We start from the raw sequence: 22,953 nt of genomic DNA on the forward strand, positions 1-22,953 counted from the left end.
TGAGAGTGAGAAGAAAAAATAATAAAAAGGAACAAGAAGTTTCTTCAACGTGAAATAAAAGTCAAGCAAACTAAACACAAAGAATTGCTAACACTTAGCAGCATTCTCACTTCTATCAGTTTTAAATTTTGTTCACTCTCCCACTAAGTAAATAATTGTCAATTTCTGAGGACAGTGAAGTTCTCGACATTAATTAATCTTCTATAACTTTTGAAAATACTTATTTTGCTAACGCGATCATAATACTTTATTAAAGCAATCTTATAAACTTCACATTAACTTCAAGCTGATGTAAATGTTTTCCCATAGATAGTGTTGCAATCACGTCTACTATACTAACAATAGAACAGAGACTACATCTTGAAAAATTTTCCACGTTTATTTCAAATGCATATTCAGAAGAAAGTCATTGTATCATACCTTCCTCAAACGAAAAAAAATTCGTTAACTTAAATTAAAATATCCTCTTCATAAAAGTTACAGATATAATACAGTATATTAAGGAACAATTATAGTAACAACTTATGCCAGCATTTCTTAAATTAAGGATCATGATGCCACTTCAAGGGAGTCACAAAATAATAACAATGTGTACAAAAGGAATAAAACATTTTCTGAGAAAAACGAACACTTGTGTTAAAAACACATTGATTAAAACTAGAGTTCAAAGCCCAATTTTTCTTTTCTTTTTATATTATGATAGTTTTTCATTTAAAAATTTGTCTATATGTAGAGTTACATTAAAAACGCGCAAAAGCAAATTGTTTTCAAGTGACAACTAATGATTTCTATATTTAATTTTGAATTCTACCATTAACGAAAAGTCCTTTTCACATAGACAAGACGTGGTGGAAAGGATTAATATGTTCAAAGCTTCTGTGGCTAAATTTCTATACGCACTTTGATGGACAAGCCAAAACTTATCTTAATCTTTCAATTTAAATTACGGTATAGTTATGTTTTCTGAGTTGATAGTTCGATGAGCTGGTTGTGGTCTCAACTGGTAAGTTTGCAGCCACAACTACGTTTTAATGAAATGGACTGTGTCTATCTCTTCGAGAAATCGTCGTTTTTCATCCAGGAAATAATCTCACAACTGAATTTTCAGCTTATGTAAGTAAAACTCCATGCTGTCCAAGAAGCAGTCAATAATAGTGCCTTCTTTGTCCTTATCTTTCTCTGAATATAATTTTATTGTGTAAACACGTAGAAATTTCTTTTTCCAAAATGGATAAGCCAAGTAAGAAGCATTTTAATAAGAGTGCTGACTTTGTTATTAACTGAATGTTTCTGTGATGCACTTGTAAATTCAAATTCGGGTCACTTCAGTTTTTATAAGCTGTCACGTCATGAATTAATTTACACACAGCAAACACACAAGAAATCAAAACAACTTGGAAGATTAATTTTAAAAGTGTTAGTGCAAGAGACAACTTTGCTAAATTAAAAAAATGTACACAAACACACATGACAACAAATATGTTCTAAAGAAGGAAGAGCAAATTTACGTTCGGAGAAAGAGAGAAGGTTCTGAATTTTAAGAAATCATTTCCCAATGTTACATTATAGCAATTGTAGCTATAATACTAGTAAAAGTTAACGGGGTATTAAAATGCAAGCATCTTTCTTTGCTCACGCACACACGCACAAGCGCGCACACACACACACAATTTATTCACGGACTTAGCTAGCCATGTCTAAACAAAACAAAGGATTTTTACAACGTACATAACAGACCCCATGTTCTTGTCCCATTATATTATTGAAATATTGTGTACAATTACAATTCAACACGAATGAGTTAAATTTTACTGTTATTTCACAGTATTAAATGACAGCTATAATAATGAAATGATAAATTATGGAGTAACAGTTAATTGTAGTAATAAAATGAAATATGTAAGTAAATGATGCTAGTTAGAAGAACATAATATAAACACGAAAGAATTTATAATATGAAAATTGTAACTTACTTCTACTCTATCCATCTCCTATTTCTTAAAATTTACAATACAATATGCTCTATTTGTTTATAGAGTGAACACTATTTCTATATCGCATATGTACCATAGTGTACATCACTACCTCCACAAAATCTGAGAAAAGCAGTGCCTCGATAATATTTCAGGAACAGATATAGATGTTTCATACTTCACGTTTAAAAAAGCTGGAAATGGAAGCAGAGTGTAATGAAGTGTTGGGAAACAACAGGGATGAGTCGAATATTTCGTACCACAAAAAGAAGTAGCAACAGCTATGAAAATGAACTACTGAAAGGCCAGCATGAGATGAAGATTAATAAAACTTGCTTTCAGCTACAGCAAGTTTATAATTTCCAAAACTCATGTGACATAATGCTAAGTTACAACCTGGGACAGAAATTATATGTCAGTTATTTTTTATCAGACAGGCTTCCAATGGATTAATTTTTAACAATGTAGAAAATTATATTACAATTCTACAAAATATCACTTCATAAAACTTTTGATCACTTGTAAATTGCACAGATATTCACGCTTTTCATACTCAACAGTTTGGTTCTCAGGCAACCTAAAATTTTTATTATTACCTCAATTTCGCCACACAAATTCTACGTTAGTAACTCAAATAACTAAAAAGGGCAGTCACATGCTGATTATATCTAGGGGCTATCCAAAATGAGATTCAACGTGATTCCATTATTATCCAAAAATAATGTCACAGATCTTTCAAACAAAGCTTCAGTGCTTGTATTAAAACAATTTTGTAAGGTGTAACGTCAAGTCCAGATTTAAAATCCGCGAAGTTGTGGTCGATGAAAGACCCAATTCTTGTGCTCGCTGAAAAATTGATTTTCATGAATTCTCGTGAACACTCTCACGAATGGCGACTATGTTTTCATTGGAGCATTTGCGTCGTTCATATAAGGCATTATTTGATTTGCGACAGAACCAGTTGCCTCAAATTTTTCGATCAAATGTCGAATTGTTCTCTTGAAGGAACAATTATGCACATCGTACATTTCACATACTGCATGGAATGCTTGGCAAATGGATGACCCATTTTGATAATAAATTTTAACGATTTCTATGCCTTGTGGAATGGTGTAATGTTATGAGAATGATTATATGTCAACAACTGCAACCATGTGAAAAATGACTGCTATAGCTTCATGAACAGAACAGCCGACTGGTATATGTTAAAAGTAGGGCACTCTTATTGGAAGACCCTACACATTTATACCGTCTTCCCCTTTAGTTCCCCACTTTTACCCCAGTTTTAATCTAATATTCTCCTTCATTTATCATTTGCTAATTTCCCTTACTATTTTCTTTCTAATTAGTCGTTTCTACTTCTGTTCCTTAACCTTTAAATCTTATCTACACTCTATTCTCTATTTCCGTTCTTGTCCTAATACTATTCTATCTTTTCTACTCTACTACAATTCTGCCCCACATCTTATCATTCCTACTCAGTCTCTATATATTCACCTATTCCTCTTTATCCTTCCTCTCTTATTCTCTATCATTCACTCCTTGCTTACTATTATATACTTATATTCTTTAGTTCACTGTCCCAATGTCCATCTTATTTCACTATTTGCACTCACTTCTCTTACTTGTCACTTTCTTCTTTGTGTTCATTCTATCACTTTTGTTACCTATGACCTGCTTGCACTCACTTTTTCATTGCTATTTCCAAAATTCTTAGTATTCTGTTCCCAATAATTTAGGTCTCCTTTATTATCCTTTCAAAGCATTTAGTATTCTGTTCCCAGTATCCGTGATTTAAGACGGCGCTTATTCCGTCAGATCCCGGCCAACTAGTCACTCATAACAAGTGCACCTCAGCACATGTGTGGACTTCGGTCCTACGTTCATAGACATCTATGACGTAGTACAGAGGGCGGCCACTAGAGGGAACCCAAGAGTTGGAACTTAAACTGAGACGATTCTGTCCAACACCGGGATGGGTATCCGGTGTTTCTAAGTGGATAAAGCATCAGCACGTAGAGCTGAAAACCCGGGTTCAAATACCAGTGCCGGAGAGAATTTTTCTCCGTTCCATTACTCTTTCATCGTATGATGACACAGAATATCTGCATGGAAATATCATATGTACTTCGGTACATTAAAATAATATTTGTCTTGTAGCTAAAGTCTGTAGTACACTCTTGCATTCATCCTCTTCATTTTTCCCGACGTCTCACTTTGAAGTTAGCTGTTTAGTTGTCCTGACGTGTTCTTATTTATCTCAATTTCCGGATGATTATCATTATCCTAACAAACTCTCAGTCGTAATACTTTCCATTTACTTTCAGTTTGTCTTCACATATTTTTGCAAAATGGCCCTTATTTCTTGTCGCCTTCATGAATGGAAGTAGTAGCATACGTCTATTTCTTATTTCATAATTTCATATGACATGTCCCTTTCTACCCTCACCTTGGTTTTTTTAATTTCCTTACATTATTCAGGATTACTTCCCTAATTCTCAAATTCTTAAATCTCACTAATATTCGCCTACTGAAGCCTCTTCCTAACCTACGTATTTTGACGATTTTTAACAATCCTTATAATATGATGAAAGAGTAATGGAAAGGAGAAAAATTCTCTCCGGCCCCGGGATTTGAACCCGGGTTTTCAGCTCTACATGCTGACGCTTTATCCACTAAGCCACACCGGATTCCACCCCGGCGTCGGAAGAATCGTCTCAGTTTTAAGTTCCAACTCTTGGGTTCCCTCTAGTGGCCGCCCTCTGCACTACGTCATAGATATCTATGAACCTAGGACCGAAGTCCATACATGTGCTGAGGTGCACTCGTAATGAGTGACTAGTTGGCCGGGATCTGACGGAATAAGCGCTGTCTTAAATCACGAAGTGATTTACGCATATCATATATATTATTATAATGTACCAAAGTACATATGATATTTCCATGCAGATATTCTGCGTCATCATACGATGAAAGAGTAATGGAACGGAGAAAAATTCTCTCCGGCACCGGGATTTGAACCCGGGTTTTCAGCTCTACGTGCTGACGCTTTATCCACTAAGCCACACCGGATTCCACCCCGGCGTCGGAAGAATCATCTCAGTTTTAAGTTCCAACTCTTGGGTTCCCTCTAGTGGCCGCCCTCTGCACTACGTCATAGATATCTATGAAACTAGGACCGAAGTCCACACATGTGCTGAGGTGCACTCATAATGAGTGACTAGTTGGCCGGGATCCGACGGAATAAGCGCCATCTTAAATCACGACGCCGAAGAGAATTTTTCTCCGTTCCATTACTCTTTTATCGTATGATGACGCAGAATATCTGCATGGAAATATCATATGTACTTCGGTACATTATAATAATATATTATATAATAATAATCCCTATAATGTCAATAATTGATGAAAACTAAATACAATTCTGATAATTCTTGAAAGGAAAACCTCACTAAACTAACTGCTTTCCTCACTCCTCTGAATTTATGAGCTACATCATCGTAATCTGTTTATCCCTGTAATATTAGTAACACCACTACAACATTATAAGAAAGTTTTTCATTTCACACAACATGCCTGCTTTCAAATAAATCTGCACACAATATAGAGTACCACAACATACATGCAGAGTTCTTCAACCCATGGCTTCACGTTACTAATAATATGTTGAACAGTGTCACATTGGCAAGTGATGTCTGCAAGAAAAATATTTTATAAGAATAAGATATAAAGACTTTCATCCTGAGAAAGCGGACAAAGAAACAACAAGAAAATCAGTAACAGAAGTGTTAATGGGTTTTAAATAAACAATTTAACTTCCTTGTGTTAATACTGAAACTGAAACTAGTCAGTAATTAAGGTGAAATATGATAATAGTTTTAACATTAACACAGGAAAGTTAAAAAAAGTTGTTTCTTTAAAAATTTAACAAATCATCAGTGATACATTAGTTAAAAGAGTGTAATCAAGATGTACGTTCAAGAAGTGTTAAAGTGAAAATAAATTCAAGTGCTTTAATGATCCATCATGCAATATAAAATATAGCATTTATTGAAGGGAATGGGGGCTGTAATAACACCTGTTTTTAAGGCTATAATATCCATATGACTGGTTCAATTTTATACAAACAGACTCTAATGTAAATATATATATATATATATATATATATATATATATATATATATATATATATAATTTTTTACTTTGCATGTTTAACTGTGAAATTTTCTGTCCATAACATAATAAGAACTACTGTATTTTCACATTTTGAAAGAAATACTGAAATGTCATGCTAGAATTCTTACTAATAATGCACTAACCTGTGACAGAAATTGACTCAATGTTAAGAATAAAAGAACATATTTCTTATTGTCTGATAAGATATAAATAATTTTTCAGTTTAATATAACTCTGGTAAATATCTGTCTTAATAATATACACTGTATAAAATTCTAAATTGAATACACAAGGAGGCTCTTTCCTATACAAATTACAGACATGAAGTTCAGCAAAATTACAGCAGCATGTCACAAATGAAGTACCATACACTTTTACATTTTATATCCCAGAGGAGAAGAACCTCAGTTAATACATGCTGCAATATTTCTGCAATAGGTACTCTTGTTGTAAATCAATGTGACCATAGTACAGTTAGGGTACTTGTTTGTTAGCACAGTTTTACCAGCAAGTTGGGAAGGTCTATTTTGAAGATTTCGTATGTAATACCTGTAAAGGTAAATCATTTCTATTAAGTCCCCACATGCAATCTGAAAGCAACTATGTTCACCTGCTTGACACACACACAACAAATATCACAGGTTCAAATTCCAGTAGCTGCAGAGTTTTTGAGTGTCTGGTAAGATGGAGAAAATCAATATAAAGCAGTGATTAACATACATTTAGATTAATAAGAGCTGATCAAGACCAAACTAAGGAACTTTTGTTATTTTAATGAATATTTGTGTTTTTACCCCAGATTCCCATCAGTCAGGGATATGTTGCAGAAAACAAAGAATCAATTTGTTTTAGAATGACATTACGAGTTAACATGAAAACTTAATTTTGCATATGTATATATATTCTTATTAGAGGACCTCGCCGTCTTCTGTCATAAACAGATATCAGTGTGTGTGTGTGTGTGTGTGTGTGTGTGTGTGTGTGTGTGTGTGTGTGTGTGTGTGTGCGCGCGCGCGTGCGTATGTAGAGAGATTGTAAATAACGTAATGACAACACTGCCCTAAATAGCATATATTAACACAAATGGCACTACAGAAAAACAGAAGTGTTAGTTGTCATCAGTATGGATACAGGCTCTTTGGCTGAGTTCAGTAGAGCAAGCATGTTTATGTGGGGAAAAAGGACAAAGTGAATATCATAATGTACACCACCATAAAAGATGTTTAAAGGAGTAGAACAATGATTGTGGATCAAGATCGAAGTTGCCTGAGATGAAAATGTAAGGAATGTTATCATGGCTTTCAGGAAGCATATGGCAACAGAGCACTATCATATCAGGCAGTAGCAAGATGGGTCAATACGTTTTATTAAGAATTAATAATAATTTAATTTCATTCATTTATTTCATTTAGTGTTCTGTCCAAGGGTAGGTCTTTCACTGCAAACCCAGCTTTCTCCAATCTTTCCTATTTTCTGCGTACCTCTTTGTTTCCTCATATGATCCATATATCTTAATGTCGTCTATCATCTGATATCTTCTTCTACTCCGAACTCTTCTCCCATTCACCATTCCTTCCCGGGCATCCTTCAGTAGGCAGTTTCTTCTCAGCCAGTGACCCAACCTATTCCTTTTCCTCTTCCTGATCAGATTCAGCATCATTCTTTCTTCACCCACTCTTTCCATTATAGCTTCATTTCTTATTCTGTCTGTACACCTCACACATTCCATTCTTCTCCATAATAGTTTAATAATAATTTGTTTAATCTGGCATAGTTAAGGCCAGTAGGCCTTCTCTTCCGCCCAGCCAAAAGGCCTTCTCTTCCGCCCAGCCAAACTCTAATTCTAATTGAATTATGTGGGGTGAGATCCAAAAGAGGATTATTCCTGTACAGGCCACTTGTCCATTTCAAAAGAAGAGATAGAGCTTGTGTTGGGTCTCCTTTTGACAGACGTCAATGGACTGTATGGCAATTGGTCAAGGAAGTTGGCATCAACAACTAGAGAGTACGGAACATTATGAAAAACCACCTCAATATGCACAAATTCGCATCAAAATGGATCCACATAACTTAACAGCAGTGCAAAATGTTACGGGTGTGCGGTGGCTGGCCTTCATCGGAAATGATACAACAATGAAGAGGATGCTCTCCTGCATCATAATGTGAACATTTTTTAAACATGCACAAAGGGTATGTGCCTAAACTCAAGAGACGGTCCAATGAATGGCACCATTAAGGATCTCCCTGGCCAAGAAAGCTTTGCCAGGAACCCAGCAGGGTTAAGATCATGTTGATAGTGGTGTACACTCTAGGACAAACTGTCAATGCAGCCAAGTATCGATGCTTTTTGGAGCGCCACTTGCATCTGGCTGTAGAGCTCAAGCAACCACATTTTGTGTGGGACACATCACTGTCTGTTGACGCTACAATATGTGTTGTCATGTCAGTTCACAGAGAGCAAGTGTAAAGGACAGATGTGTTGGTAAAAGCGCACACAAGTAGGTTACAATATAAGCAAGAATGTGAGATGACCTGAATGCCTACAGATTACACATTGGTTGCTTCAATGCAAGGCGGCGAAGTAGTTTCATAAACAGAGTCAATGTGGTGAGTGCAGTAGGTTACAGCATAGTTATCGTGGTGGCAGTGTTAGCTTTTCTACTAATCATTGGAAATGTTGAACTAAATCCAGGACCAAGCAACATGGAATCAACAGACAGCATAGATGAAGGATTCAAGAAGGAAATGAAGGACTATATGAAAGAAATGACAGAGGACTGTCAAAACGTAAGTGTACTTCTAAGAAAAGTGGCTAATGATTTAGACACATTGATTAACAGACACAATGAGTTGAAAATAAATTGAAAAATGTCATGAAAGGCTGTAGTTAGTAGATGGGAAAGTGAAACTAAAATAAATAACATTGTCATTTACGGAATGAAAGAATACAACTATGAAAGAGCTATTGATGTGTTATTTGATGCTAGAGTCCCTTACAAAATATAGAAGAAAGTTAATATTTTAGGAGAAAAATTCGCTCCGGTGGCAGGGATCAAACCCAGGTCCTTGGTTCTATGTACCACGCACTCTAACCACTGAGCTACGTCGAATTCAATCCACAGCACTGGACCGAACCTTCCTCCTTCGATGTTTCCCTTTATGGCCTGACTCCAAGTTAGGCTTATATGTTGACGTGTATCCAATGTCAACTGCCATTATACTAGGAGCGCACTCAGTTGAGTGACTTGTTGGCCGGGACTCCGCAGTTATTATGCACTGCTAGCTAAGAGAATATTATAGATATATTAATATGTCCTACAGAATTTATCTGTAATGTTGACACTTAATATTTTAGGAGAAAAATTCGCTCCAGCGCCGGGGATCGAACCCGGGTCCTTGGTTCTATGTACCAAGCGCTCTGACCACTGAGCTACGCCAAGCGACCAAATATTCGTACTATGAATGCATGGCAAGGCGGTTGACTGAACTGAATTCACATCGCTCTCTGTGTAATAACTGTACATTACACTTATCTAGTAATGTGACCACATACTTTGGATGTCATATGACATTTCGTGATACCATTGATTAACTTCGAAAAAACATAGCTGCCATAACCAATGCCACAACCTTTGTATTATTCAACTATTTTCTTCCGAAAGTTGTAGAAGCAGCTTAAAATACAACTGAAATGTCATAAGTATGCCAGCAATGTGTTGATAGAGGTGATGGTGCTAGTTGAGGGTGAGGCAGCAGTATAGTACAGTGCGTATACGAACTGGCTCCACAGTGAAGCAAGCGGCAATGTAAAGTTGGTACTGTGAAGCGCCTGATCTGAAAGTAGGAATATTACATCTCTCCCACCCTCCACCATTCAATATGGCCAAGCCATTAACACTACCTGCATGATACCAACACAACTTCTCGAGGGTCCCCGTGTTCTGCTTGCCAATTCTCCTGCAGAGCCAGTTAGTTTACTTAACGACACTTCAACTGCAGAGCTTATTCTGTGTCAAAATTCAACATTACCGAGAAATGGCCAACAAATTTTGTCTTGAGGCCTCAACCAGGGTCAGGTTTTTTTCACTTCTGAAACCGCAAACCTCAGCTCTAATGGCTATGACTGTAACCATTAAACAATGTGGCCAGGTGTAGTGGTGATATCAGTAGCAACGTAACAGTGATGTCAGTGTCAGTAACAGTGGCAGAAACAGTAATAAAGGTGGTAGTGGCATTATTAATGATTATAATAGTGGCAGTTAAAGTGGTAGGTTACTGGTAGTGATGGTAATAGTTAGTAGCAGTAGTATTTGTGGTGGTGGTGTTGATAGTTATGGTGGTGGTAGTGGCAGCAGCAGTAGTGGTAGTGATGAATGTAATAAATAGGTGGTGACAGTGGTGATTAACTTTAAGCAACATTTATTTCTTTACTAGAACACATGATTATCATCGTTCGTCTACAACAAAGAAACACATTGAACTTAATGATGCAACTCGAAAAGAGTATATCAACAAAATTAGTAACAATGTATTCAAAAAAAATTTCTTTCCATGGACAAACCTCCTAGAATTATGAATACCAGGTAATTTGACGATTTCATAGCAGGATCAGACCAACATACCACATGTTACTTAGCACAGTTGAAATGTTTTCCAAAATTATCATGAGCTTAGAATTTTATTAGTAAATTATCAGAGATGATGCAAAATGGGGGGGGGGGGAAATGTCGCAGGTGGCCTGTACAAACAGCTTTTACTGTACAGTCTTAGAAAAAAGTTCTGTCGCATAGATATTTTATAAGACCCAGAAAGAAGGCAGTGCACATGATCAAAGGACAAGTGACCTGGCTCACAAGAGAACGATTAGTTGAGGTAATAAAACTAGTAGTTATGTACTTCGGTACATCGTAATAATATAGTTTCGTTGTATGTCTGATCATGCGCACTGCCTCATTTCTGGGACTTATAAAGTATCTGTGCGACAAAACTTTTTTCTAAGGAAACTCAATATTTACATCTATTGCTGAAATGAGTGACGAATAATTTTATCTAAATTGGGACTGATTTCCAAACTGGATAAATACTGAAAAATACCTGGGCAATTTTTTAAACAATTTCAGATATGAAGATAAACATTTGGGAATCAAAACTGTAATAAATTATAAACAGAGAGACAAATATTTTAGACGTGATTTACCTTCCTCTTCCTCCCCTTCTTGCTGGTCAGCTGCATATAAAGGAACAAGATGCATACACAATTACTAATCCGAACATATTAAATGTTTTTAAAATATACAATTCGCAAGATTAATACTGATACGAAGTTCAGTGTTACTTCATGGAAAAAATAAATGTGCCATTACAAATAATAAACACTGATAAAAATATTGTACAAACCAAACTGAACTATTGTACAGAAGTAGATCTCCCTTTTGTGATGTCCAATGCTTAATTACTTAAAGAAACAATTTCGACCATAATGTAGTAACAATTTAATTATCAAATAAAACAAAGAATTTAATTCATTCAGAGTATGAATAGCATTACACCATTTAGGTAACTTCCAAGTAAATCGTCATTTTGTGTGGAATGTAATATGAAACACAAGATCTCGAAAAAAATAACATACGGCTATTAAAAATTTTTTCTGGAGAAATTGCTAATATGAAATTTACACGAAAGTGACTGATTAATTATCCTTAATGTAAGGTATGTAACCATATCCCCCTGAGACAACATGGAGTGCATGGGATTTAGAGTTCCATGTTTTCATAACCTTACTACTAGTATGAGAGTGTGGTCAGCAGCAAACCCTGACTGCCTTCTCCACCTGGGAAAGATCTAGGACTTAATCTGAGAGGAAGCTGAGTGGTATAATAAAATGTTACTTAGAACTATCCTCTTATCAGTTTTGTTTTGTTGTTAATTTCGAGTAATAACTAATAGCTGTTTTTGTGAGCATTGTTTCCTGTATATTAACAATCGCCAAATAATGACAAACAAAATGTAACAAGAGAGTCGGCTTAATAATACTTTTTTTTTGCAATTTTTCTGATATTTATCACCGAATTTTGAAATTGCAAAAACGAATTTTTACATTAGTTTTAGAACAAAAAAAAAAAAAGACCTCTGATGATGAACATCTCCACAATTTCATAATACGTTAATGATATAATTTTAATTAAAGAGTAAAAAATATAAATACATACTTACAGTCAATATCACCTGTAGGAATTTTACCATTGATGAAATCATTGTCTGACACACAATCTAGAATACTGAGTACTGTCTTTGTGAGACGGAGTAAATCACTAAAACTGTAGAATCCAAAGTAGATTAATTCTCTTGCTAGTTTCACAACCTGAAATACATAAATTTATTAAAGAATATATACTATACAGCATAGGTAATATCAAAATTATACTTTCCACAAAAAACAAATACAATGTAACGTAAAAGCAAGATGTATAATAGAACTATTGATCAATGTCATTGCTTCGATACAGATAGCTATGACTGTGGGCGTTTCTAAAATAAATGTGGACTAAAATACTCATTCTCAGAATTCGTGACATCAAAACTTTTGTTGTCAATCTCTCTGAAGAAGGATAAATTAGAAATCAACTTCATCTAGCACAAACAATTAATCATATGCATTTTATGGAGCTCACACATCACACCTAACAACATTAATACCTTTGAAATTAGGTAATATCATATATGGCAGAATGTGGAACCATGTGTGCAGAAGATAGATGGCTCAAATACAAAATCCGCATTTGTGAAATTTCCTTTTATCTCTCTCTGCTGTTTACAGTACCAGTATTTATGTTTCTGAATAGTGATTCATTAGTGAATACAAGGCCTAAACATTAGTTGAAAGTAGCAGTACAATTATGTTCAATATGCTTTATTACAATTCATATAATCACATTTATATAATGTATTATATTAAACGTAGAAGATTTAAAAGTGTCAAAGAACGACCAAAATAAATATTTTAGAGATCCGGTGCCATATCAATTGACAATTGAAGATATCATCACAGTCTAGTATATACAGTCACGAAGCTTGGGATGATTTTTTGCATTTCTTGCGATAGTTGCTAGCCGCTTGGAGCGCTGTGAGTGCTAGGAACAATAGACTGTGCCACTGCCATCGTGATCTAATACAGGCCATAAGGCAGACCATGTGACTCGCTTAACCCGATCATGAAGGGCAGCATTTTAACCATATAAATTAGTTGGAATGCATAAAGAGTAACATATATTTCTCTAAAATGTAGTGTAATCGCATTAATAAAATTTAAAACAATGATTATGAGACACTTCAGACATAATTCACTTGCGAGTTAAGGTGTAATATTATTTTTGGTGTGAAAATTATGTTCTTTGTATGTGTAATACTTGCCTTTATTTCGATTAAATATTGCGAAGTTCTTGTACATTCATTTATGCATGATTCAATAATTTTCAATTGCACCGCATGGATATTTAGATATGTTGAAATTATAGTTTATGTTTACTGTACCAGTTGCCCCTTTCTGTCTAATTTTAGTGGTCTCCAATGCCCTGCCATTACGTATGTATGTTATGTCATATGGAAATTATAGGTTATGTTTACTATATTTAACTTATATTCCCATATTCGCAATTATACAATATAATTAAACATAATGTCATGTATGATACCCCTCACATTCAATTTGTCTGTATTTAGTACTACAATTGAGTACTGAATTATTGTATTTACTACTTAAAAGACGAAGTAGGCCTAACACAATCGTACGTACACTAATTTCATAGGAGTGGTATGGTCAATTTTGTGTCTACAATTAAGGAAGGTAGATGTGCTAAATTAAAATCACAATATAAATTATTTTTTATTAAACCTCAAAATAGCTTCAATTCTATACTTAAAATGTTGATGCAAACAAATTATGTTAACATGTAAAATTCTCTTAACATTAAAATAACACAATTTTGTAATTATTTCTGCAACATATTATGCAACAAGAAGTAAACAGAACTTATTGACACATTACACTAAATAAAACTTAGCAATGGTGTATTGTCTATTGTAATAAATAAATAAATAAATAAATAAATAAATAAATAAATAAATAAATAAATAAATAAATAAATAAATAAATAAATAAATAAATAAATAAATAAATAAATAAATAAATAAATAAATAAATAAATAAATAAATAAATAAATAAATAAATAAATAAATAAATAAATAAATAAATAAATAAATAAATAAATAAATAAATAAATAAATAAATAAATAAATAAATAAATAAATAAATAAATAAATAAATAAATAAATAAATAAATAAATAAATAAATAAATAAATAAATAAATAAATAAATAAATAAATAAATAAATAAATAAATAAATAAATAAATAAATAAATAAATAAATAAATAAATAAATAAATAAATAAATAAATAAATAAATAAATAAATAAATAAATAAATAAATAAATAAATAAATAAATAAATAAATAAATAAATAAATAAATAAATAAATAAATAAATAAATAAATAAATAAATAAATAAATAAATAAATAAATAAATAAATAAATAAATAAATAAATAAATAAATAAATAAATAAATAAATAAATAAATAAATAAATAAATAAATAAATAAATAAATAAATAAATAAATAAATAAATAAATAAATAAATAAATAAATAAATAAATAAATAAATAAATAAATAAATAAATAAATAAATAAATAAATAAATAAATAAATAAATAAATAAATAAATAAATAAATAAATAAATAAATAAATAAATAAATAAATAAATAAATAAATAAATAAATAAATAAATAAATAAATAAATAAATAAATAAATAAATAAATAAATAAATAAATAAATAAATAAATAAATAAATAAATAAATAAATAAATAAATAAATAAATAAATAAATAAATAAATAAATAAATAAATAAATAAATAAATAAATAAATAAATAAATAAATAAATAAATAAATAAATAAATAAATAAATAAATAAATAAATAAATAAATAAATAAATAAATAAATAAATAAATAAATAAATAAATAAATAAATAAATAAATAAATAAATAAATAAATAAATAAATAAATAAATAAATAAATAAATAAATAAATAAATAAATAAATAAATAAATAAATAAATAAATAAATAAATAAATAAATAAATAAATAAATAAATAAATAAATAAATAAATAAATAAATAAATAAATAAATAAATAAATAAATAAATAAATAAATAAATAAATAAATAAATAAATAAATAAATAAATAAATAAATAAATAAATAAATAAATAAATAAATAAATAAATAAATAAATAAATAAATAAATAAATAAATAAATAAATAAATAAATAAATAAATAAATAAATAAATAAATAAATAAATAAATAAATAAATAAATAAATAAATAAATAAATAAATAAATAAATAAATAAATAAATAAATAAATAAATAAATAAATAAATAAATAAATAAATAAATAAATAAATAAATAAATAAATAAATAAATAAATAAATAAATAAATAAATAAATAAATAAATAAATAAATAAATAAATAAATAAATAAATAAATAAATAAATAAATAAATAAATAAATAAATAAATAAATAAATAAATAAATAAATAAATAAATAAATAAATAAATAAATAAATAAATAAATAAATAAATAAATAAATAAATAAATAAATAAATAAATAAATAAATAAATAAATAAATAAATAAATAAATAAATAAATAAATAAATAAATAAATAAATAAATAAATAAATAAATAAATAAATAAATAAATAAATAAATAAATAAATAAATAAATAAATAAATAAATAAATAAATAAATAAATAAATAAATAAATAAATAAATAAATAAATAAATAAATAAATAAATAAATAAATAAATAAATAAATAAATAAATAAATAAATAAATAAATAAATAAATAAATAAATAAATAAATAAATAAATAAATAAATAAATAAATAAATAAATAAATAAATAAATAAATAAATAAATAAATAAATAAATAAATAAATAAATAAATAAATAAATAAATAAATAAATAAATAAATAAATAAATAAATAAATAAATAAATAAATAAATAAATAAATAAATAAATAAATAAATAAATAAATAAATAAATAAATAAATAAATAAATAAATAAATAAATAAATAAATAAATAAATAAATAAATAAATAAATAAATAAATAAATAAATAAATAAATAAATAAATAAATAAATAAATAAATAAATAAATAAATAAATAAATAAATAAATAAATAAATAAATAAATAAATAAATAAATAAATAAATAAATAAATAAATAAATAAATAAATAAATAAATAAATAAATAAATAAATAAATAAATAAATAAATAAATAAATAAATAAATAAATAAATAAATAAATAAATAAATAAATAAATAAATAAATAAATAAATAAATAAATAAATAAATAAATAAATAAATAAATAAATAAATAAATAAATAAATAAATAAATAAATAAATAAATAAATAAATAAATAAATAAATAAATAAATAAATAAATAAATAAATAAATAAATAAATAAATAAATAAATAAATAAATAAATAAATAAATAAATAAATAAATAAATAAATAAATAAATAAATAAATAAATAAATAAATAAATAAATAAATAAATAAATAAATAAATAAATAAATAAATAAATAAATAAATAAATAAATAAATAAATAAATAAATAAATAAATAAATAAATAAATAAATAAATAAATAAATAAATAAATAAATAAATAAATAAATAAATAAATAAATAAATAAATAAATAAATAAATAAATAAATAAATAAATAAATAAATAAATAAATAAATAAATAAATAAATAAATAAATAAATAAATAAATAAATAAATAAATAAATAAATAAATAAATAAATAAATAAATAAATAAATAAATAAATAAATAAATAAATAAATAAATAAATAAATAAATAAATAAATAAATAAATAAATAAATAAATAAATAAATAAATAAATAAATAAATAAATAAATAAATAAATAAATAAATAAATAAATAAATAAATAAATAAATAAATAAATAAATAAATAAATAAATAAATAAATAAATAAATAAATAAATAAATAAATAAATAAATAAATAAATAAATAAATAAATAAATAAATAAATAAATAAATAAATAAATAAATAAATAAATAAATAAATAAATAAATAAATAAATAAATAAATAAATAAATAAATAAATAAATAAATAAATAAATAAATAAATAAATAAATAAATAAATAAATAAATAAATAAATAAATAAATAAATAAATAAATAAATAAATAAATAAATAAATAAATAAATAAATAAATAAATAAATAAATAAATAAATAAATAAATAAATAAATAAATAAATAAATAAATAAATAAATAAATAAATAAATAAATAAATAAATAAATAAATAAATAAATAAATAAATAAATAAATAAATAAATAAATAAATAAATAAATAAATAAATAAATAAATAAATAAATAAATAAATAAATAAATAAATAAATAAATAAATAAATAAATAAATAAATAAATAAATAAATAAATAAATAAATAAATAAATAAATAAATAAATAAATAAATAAATAAATAAATAAATAAATAAATAAATAAATAAATAAATAAATAAATAAATAAATAAATAAATAAATAAATAAATAAATAAATAAATAAATAAATAAATAAATAAATAAATAAATAAATAAATAAATAAATAAATAAATAAATAAATAAATAAATAAATAAATAAATAAATAAATAAATAAATAAATAAATAAATAAATAAATAAATAAATAAATAAATAAATAAATAAATAAATAAATAAATAAATAAATAAATAAATAAATAAATAAATAAATAAATAAATAAATAAATAAATAAATAAATAAATAAATAAATAAATAAATAAATAAATAAATAAATAAATAAATAAATAAATAAATAAATAAATAAATAAATAAATAAATAAATAAATAAATAAATAAATAAATAAATAAATAAATAAATAAATAAATAAATAAATAAATAAATAAATAAATAAATAAATAAATAAATAAATAAATAAATAAATAAATAAATAAATAAATAAATAAATAAATAAATAAATAAATAAATAAATAAATAAATAAATAAATAAATAAATAAATAAATAAATAAATAAATAAATAAATAAATAAATAAATAAATAAATAAATAAATAAATAAATAAATAAATAAATAAATAAATAAATAAATAAATAAATAAATAAATAAATAAATAAATAAATAAATAAATAAATAAATAAATAAATAAATAAATAAATAAATAAATAAATAAATAAATAAATAAATAAATAAATAAATAAATAAATAAATAAATAAATAAATAAATAAATAAATAAATAAATAAATAAATAAATAAATAAATAAATAAATAAATAAATAAATAAATAAATAAATAAATAAATAAATAAATAAATAAATAAATAAATAAATAAATAAATAAATAAATAAATAAATAAATAAATAAATAAATAAATAAATAAATAAATAAATAAATAAATAAATAAATAAATAAATAAATAAATAAATAAATAAATAAATAAATAAATAAATAAATAAATAAATAAATAAATAAATAAATAAATAAATAAATAAATAAATAAATAAATAAATAAATAAATAAATAAATAAATAAATAAATAAATAAATAAATAAATAAATAAATAAATAAATAAATAAATAAATAAATAAATAAATAAATAAATAAATAAATAAATAAATAAATAAATAAATAAATAAATAAATAAATAAATAAATAAATAAATAAATAAATAAATAAATAAATAAATAAATAAATAAATAAATAAATAAATAAATAAATAAATAAATAAATAAATAAATAAATAAATAAATAAATAAATAAATAAATAAATAAATAAATAAATAAATAAATAAATAAATAAATAAATAAATAAATAAATAAATAAATAAATAAATAAATAAATAAATAAATAAATAAATAAATAAATAAATAAATAAATAAATAAATAAATAAATAAATAAATAAATAAATAAATAAATAAATAAATAAATAAATAAATAAATAAATAAATAAATAAATAAATAAATAAATAAATAAATAAATAAATAAATAAATAAATAAATAAATAAATAAATAAATAAATAAATAAATAAATAAATAAATAAATAAATAAATAAATAAATAAATAAATAAATAAATAAATAAATAAATAAATAAATAAATAAATAAATAAATAAATAAATAAATAAATAAATAAATAAATAAATAAATAAATAAATAAATAAATAAATAAATAAATAAATAAATAAATAAATAAATAAATAAATAAATAAATAAATAAATAAATAAATAAATAAATAAATAAATAAATAAATAAATAAATAAATAAATAAATAAATAAATAAATAAATAAATAAATAAATAAATAAATAAATAAATAAATAAATAAATAAATAAATAAATAAATAAATAAATAAATAAATAAATAAATAAATAAATAAATAAATAAATAAATAAATAAATAAATAAATAAATAAATAAATAAATAAATAAATAAATAAATAAATAAATAAATAAATAAATAAATAAATAAATAAATAAATAAATAAATAAATAAATAAATAAATAAATAAATAAATAAATAAATAAATAAATAAATAAATAAATAAATAAATAAATAAATAAATAAATAAATAAATAAATAAATAAATAAATAAATAAATAAATAAATAAATAAATAAATAAATAAATAAATAAATAAATAAATAAATAAATAAATAAATAAATAAATAAATAAATAAATAAATAAATAAATAAATAAATAAATAAATAAATAAATAAATAAATAAATAAATAAATAAATAAATAAATAAATAAATAAATAAATAAATAAATAAATAAATAAATAAATAAATAAATAAATAAATAAATAAATAAATAAATAAATAAATAAATAAATAAATAAATAAATAAATAAATAAATAAATAAATAAATAAATAAATAAATAAATAAATAAATAAATAAATAAATAAATAAATAAATAAATAAATAAATAAATAAATAAATAAATAAATAAATAAATAAATAAATAAATAAATAAATAAATAAATAAATAAATAAATAAATAAATAAATAAATAAATAAATAAATAAATAAATAAATAAATAAATAAATAAATAAATAAATAAATAAATAAATAAATAAATAAATAAATAAATAAATAAATAAATAAATAAATAAATAAATAAATAAATAAATAAATAAATAAATAAATAAATAAATAAATAAATAAATAAATAAATAAATAAATAAATAAATAAATAAATAAATAAATAAATAAATAAATAAATAAATAAATAAATAAATAAATAAATAAATAAATAAATAAATAAATAAATAAATAAATAAATAAATAAATAAATAAATAAATAAATAAATAAATAAATAAATAAATAAATAAATAAATAAATAAATAAATAAATAAATAAAGTTATTATAATATTTCACTGAGCTCCATACACTGAAATAGAAAACCCGAACATACATTACGGCCTGATCTAGATCGAAAAGGCATTGACTGTACCATATTTTGCATTGTTGTGAAAAGTTGTGTAAACTGTGAAATGTTCGTTATCAATTGTAATAACTGTAAATGGCTAAAATACAATAATTTGAATAATAATATGGGACAAGGAGACGTTTGTAGCACTATAAATAAAGGAAAAAGCGGTCAGAGTTATCCTTCTTCCGAAAGATCCAAGAAGGTGAGTTTATAAAATATAATATATACTTTACGAAAATGATAGCCTATTTAAACCTTATGTATTTCATATTTCAATAGTGGACGAAAGGTGTTAATTTTTTCAAAAGAACACGATATCGAAAGTACAATACATTTTATCGTCTGGTAGGAAAAGGGTCTGTGATGAGGCGATAGTAGCGATCCTGGTGGTTAGCAACTATCTATGGATGCATATTTAGTAAGTATTGAGCTTCATGACTGTATATACTAGACTGTGATATCATAAGACACAACAAACAAGATATTTCGTAGATGGAAGCAAGAATTATTGTTGTCTGACAGTACTAATAGTAGAGAAATTATAAGAAATTATGGCGAGATTATAACAGTCAGCAAGAAAACTAGTGGCACAAGATATTCAATACATGTCAAAGCAGTCAGTGCAATACATCATTGTAACACCAAAATTCATTATTTTAGATGTGTAAAGTAATAAATTTCACAAAGTTTAAAGCTATTATTACAACAAAAGGAAATATGAGGGCCACAATTACATGAAACAGTTGATGACCACAAATAAATAAATAACTAAATAAATATGTGCGTGCGCACGCACACACACAGATTACAACTAACGCAAGTCACAGAAGATTTTCAAGATACAAGCAAAGAGTGATTGATTTTACATGAAATTCTAAATTCCTCTATAATTTTAAAATTCAGAACCAGGAAATTTCCAAACAGTGGAGCCTCTCAGCAATAAAGCAGCAGATCAAGACTTCAAAGACACAGAGACTGAATATTTAGATAGCTCTATCGTTATATTAGATTGCTCGCAATTACAATTACATTGTTTCTAAAAAGGCATAACAAGTTCCTAGAAAAAGAAAGACTACTACAAAATAAATTAATCTATCACTTCAAAGGATGGATAAAACACGTAAAGTAGCCTCTACAGAAATAAGTTTTCTACATTAATCATAGCAATTAAGTTAAAAATTACATCATCAATTAAACAAAAAGCTCTCTAATTACTGAGCCTAGCGCCACAAAAGTGGATAGCTCAGAAGAGGAGCTATAAATTTGGTGTTTGAGGTACAGTTATCCAAAAAATTCTAGAGTGCATTCTTGTAAGCATAATTTGGCTAAAGGGGTACAAGTGACATTTCCAAAAAAAAAAAAGGGGGTAAGCTGAAGCATATAACATTTTAGTGAAATCCCAATCTGTGTTGCTTTCTGACGAATGGCAGGAAAACTACTTACAAAATAGTATGAAAGTGTTGGTGGCAAAGAGATACATGTGGACATGTATCCTCTTGCCTCTGCAATTTGTTTCAAACAAATGAATTAAACTGGAAGTAATATTCTCTTTCATTATGGTACATCTGTTTTGTTGTTCTGTGGGAATCTGTAACATTAGGTCTAATTCTAAAACTCTGTTAGACTGTTTTAAGCAATATCAATTTAGCAAAAGCGGACATTATTTAGCTTCAGTTATTTGAAAACTTAGGATGAATGATGGACGTAGGCTAAGTTATGATCTGTCTCTTCTCTGTTTCTATTATTAAATGGAAATGTTATATTCATATCAACAATAATGATACTTCTTTGTTTTCTACGGTTTTAAAATATTCATATGATTTTTATTACTTTTAAATATTATAAATGCATTATTAATTATTATCTAAGTGTGGTTATATGAAATAACATATTCAAGTAAGATTCCTATGCAGTGCTTTAACTCTTAAGCAGTCATGCCTAATTTTGTAACATGTAGTTACCTGATTGGGGCCTTTACCGAGGTTTTCTCTCAACTAACTGAAGCAGAATTGCTAGGTAACTTTCGGCATTGGACCTTAGACTCATTTAACCATCATTTATTAAAATACCATTATGATCATTACCGTAGCCTGAGTTCAATTCACGGTACAGCATGCTGTATTCATACAAGAGTGAAACCATTAAGTG

General features: G+C 24.7%; 1 protein-coding gene across 16 annotated transcripts in view; it reads right to left on the reverse strand.

Annotated features, from left to right (window-relative positions):
* The window catches only part of Itpr (Inositol 1,4,5,-trisphosphate receptor), a 178,033-nt gene that overhangs the window by 99,041 nt on the left and 56,039 nt on the right, over positions 1-22,953 (reverse strand). For 9 of the 16 annotated variants that reach the window (XM_069838491.1, XM_069838496.1, XM_069838492.1 and 6 more), the window contains 2 exons: positions 12,363-12,510; positions 11,347-11,376 (listed from right to left, as the gene is read on the reverse strand). In XM_069838491.1, the coding sequence (XP_069694592.1) occupies positions 11,347-11,376; positions 12,363-12,510 (178 nt within the window). The remainder of the gene's footprint in view (positions 1-11,346; positions 11,377-12,362; positions 12,511-22,953) is intronic. The other 7 variants (XM_069838497.1, XM_069838494.1, XM_069838498.1 and 4 more) reach the window with 1 other exon arrangement.

The sequence above is a fragment of the Periplaneta americana genome, chromosome 10 (assembly GCF_040183065.1).
Source record: "Periplaneta americana isolate PAMFEO1 chromosome 10, P.americana_PAMFEO1_priV1, whole genome shotgun sequence".
NCBI classification, from domain to species: domain Eukaryota; kingdom Metazoa; phylum Arthropoda; class Insecta; order Blattodea; family Blattidae; genus Periplaneta; species Periplaneta americana.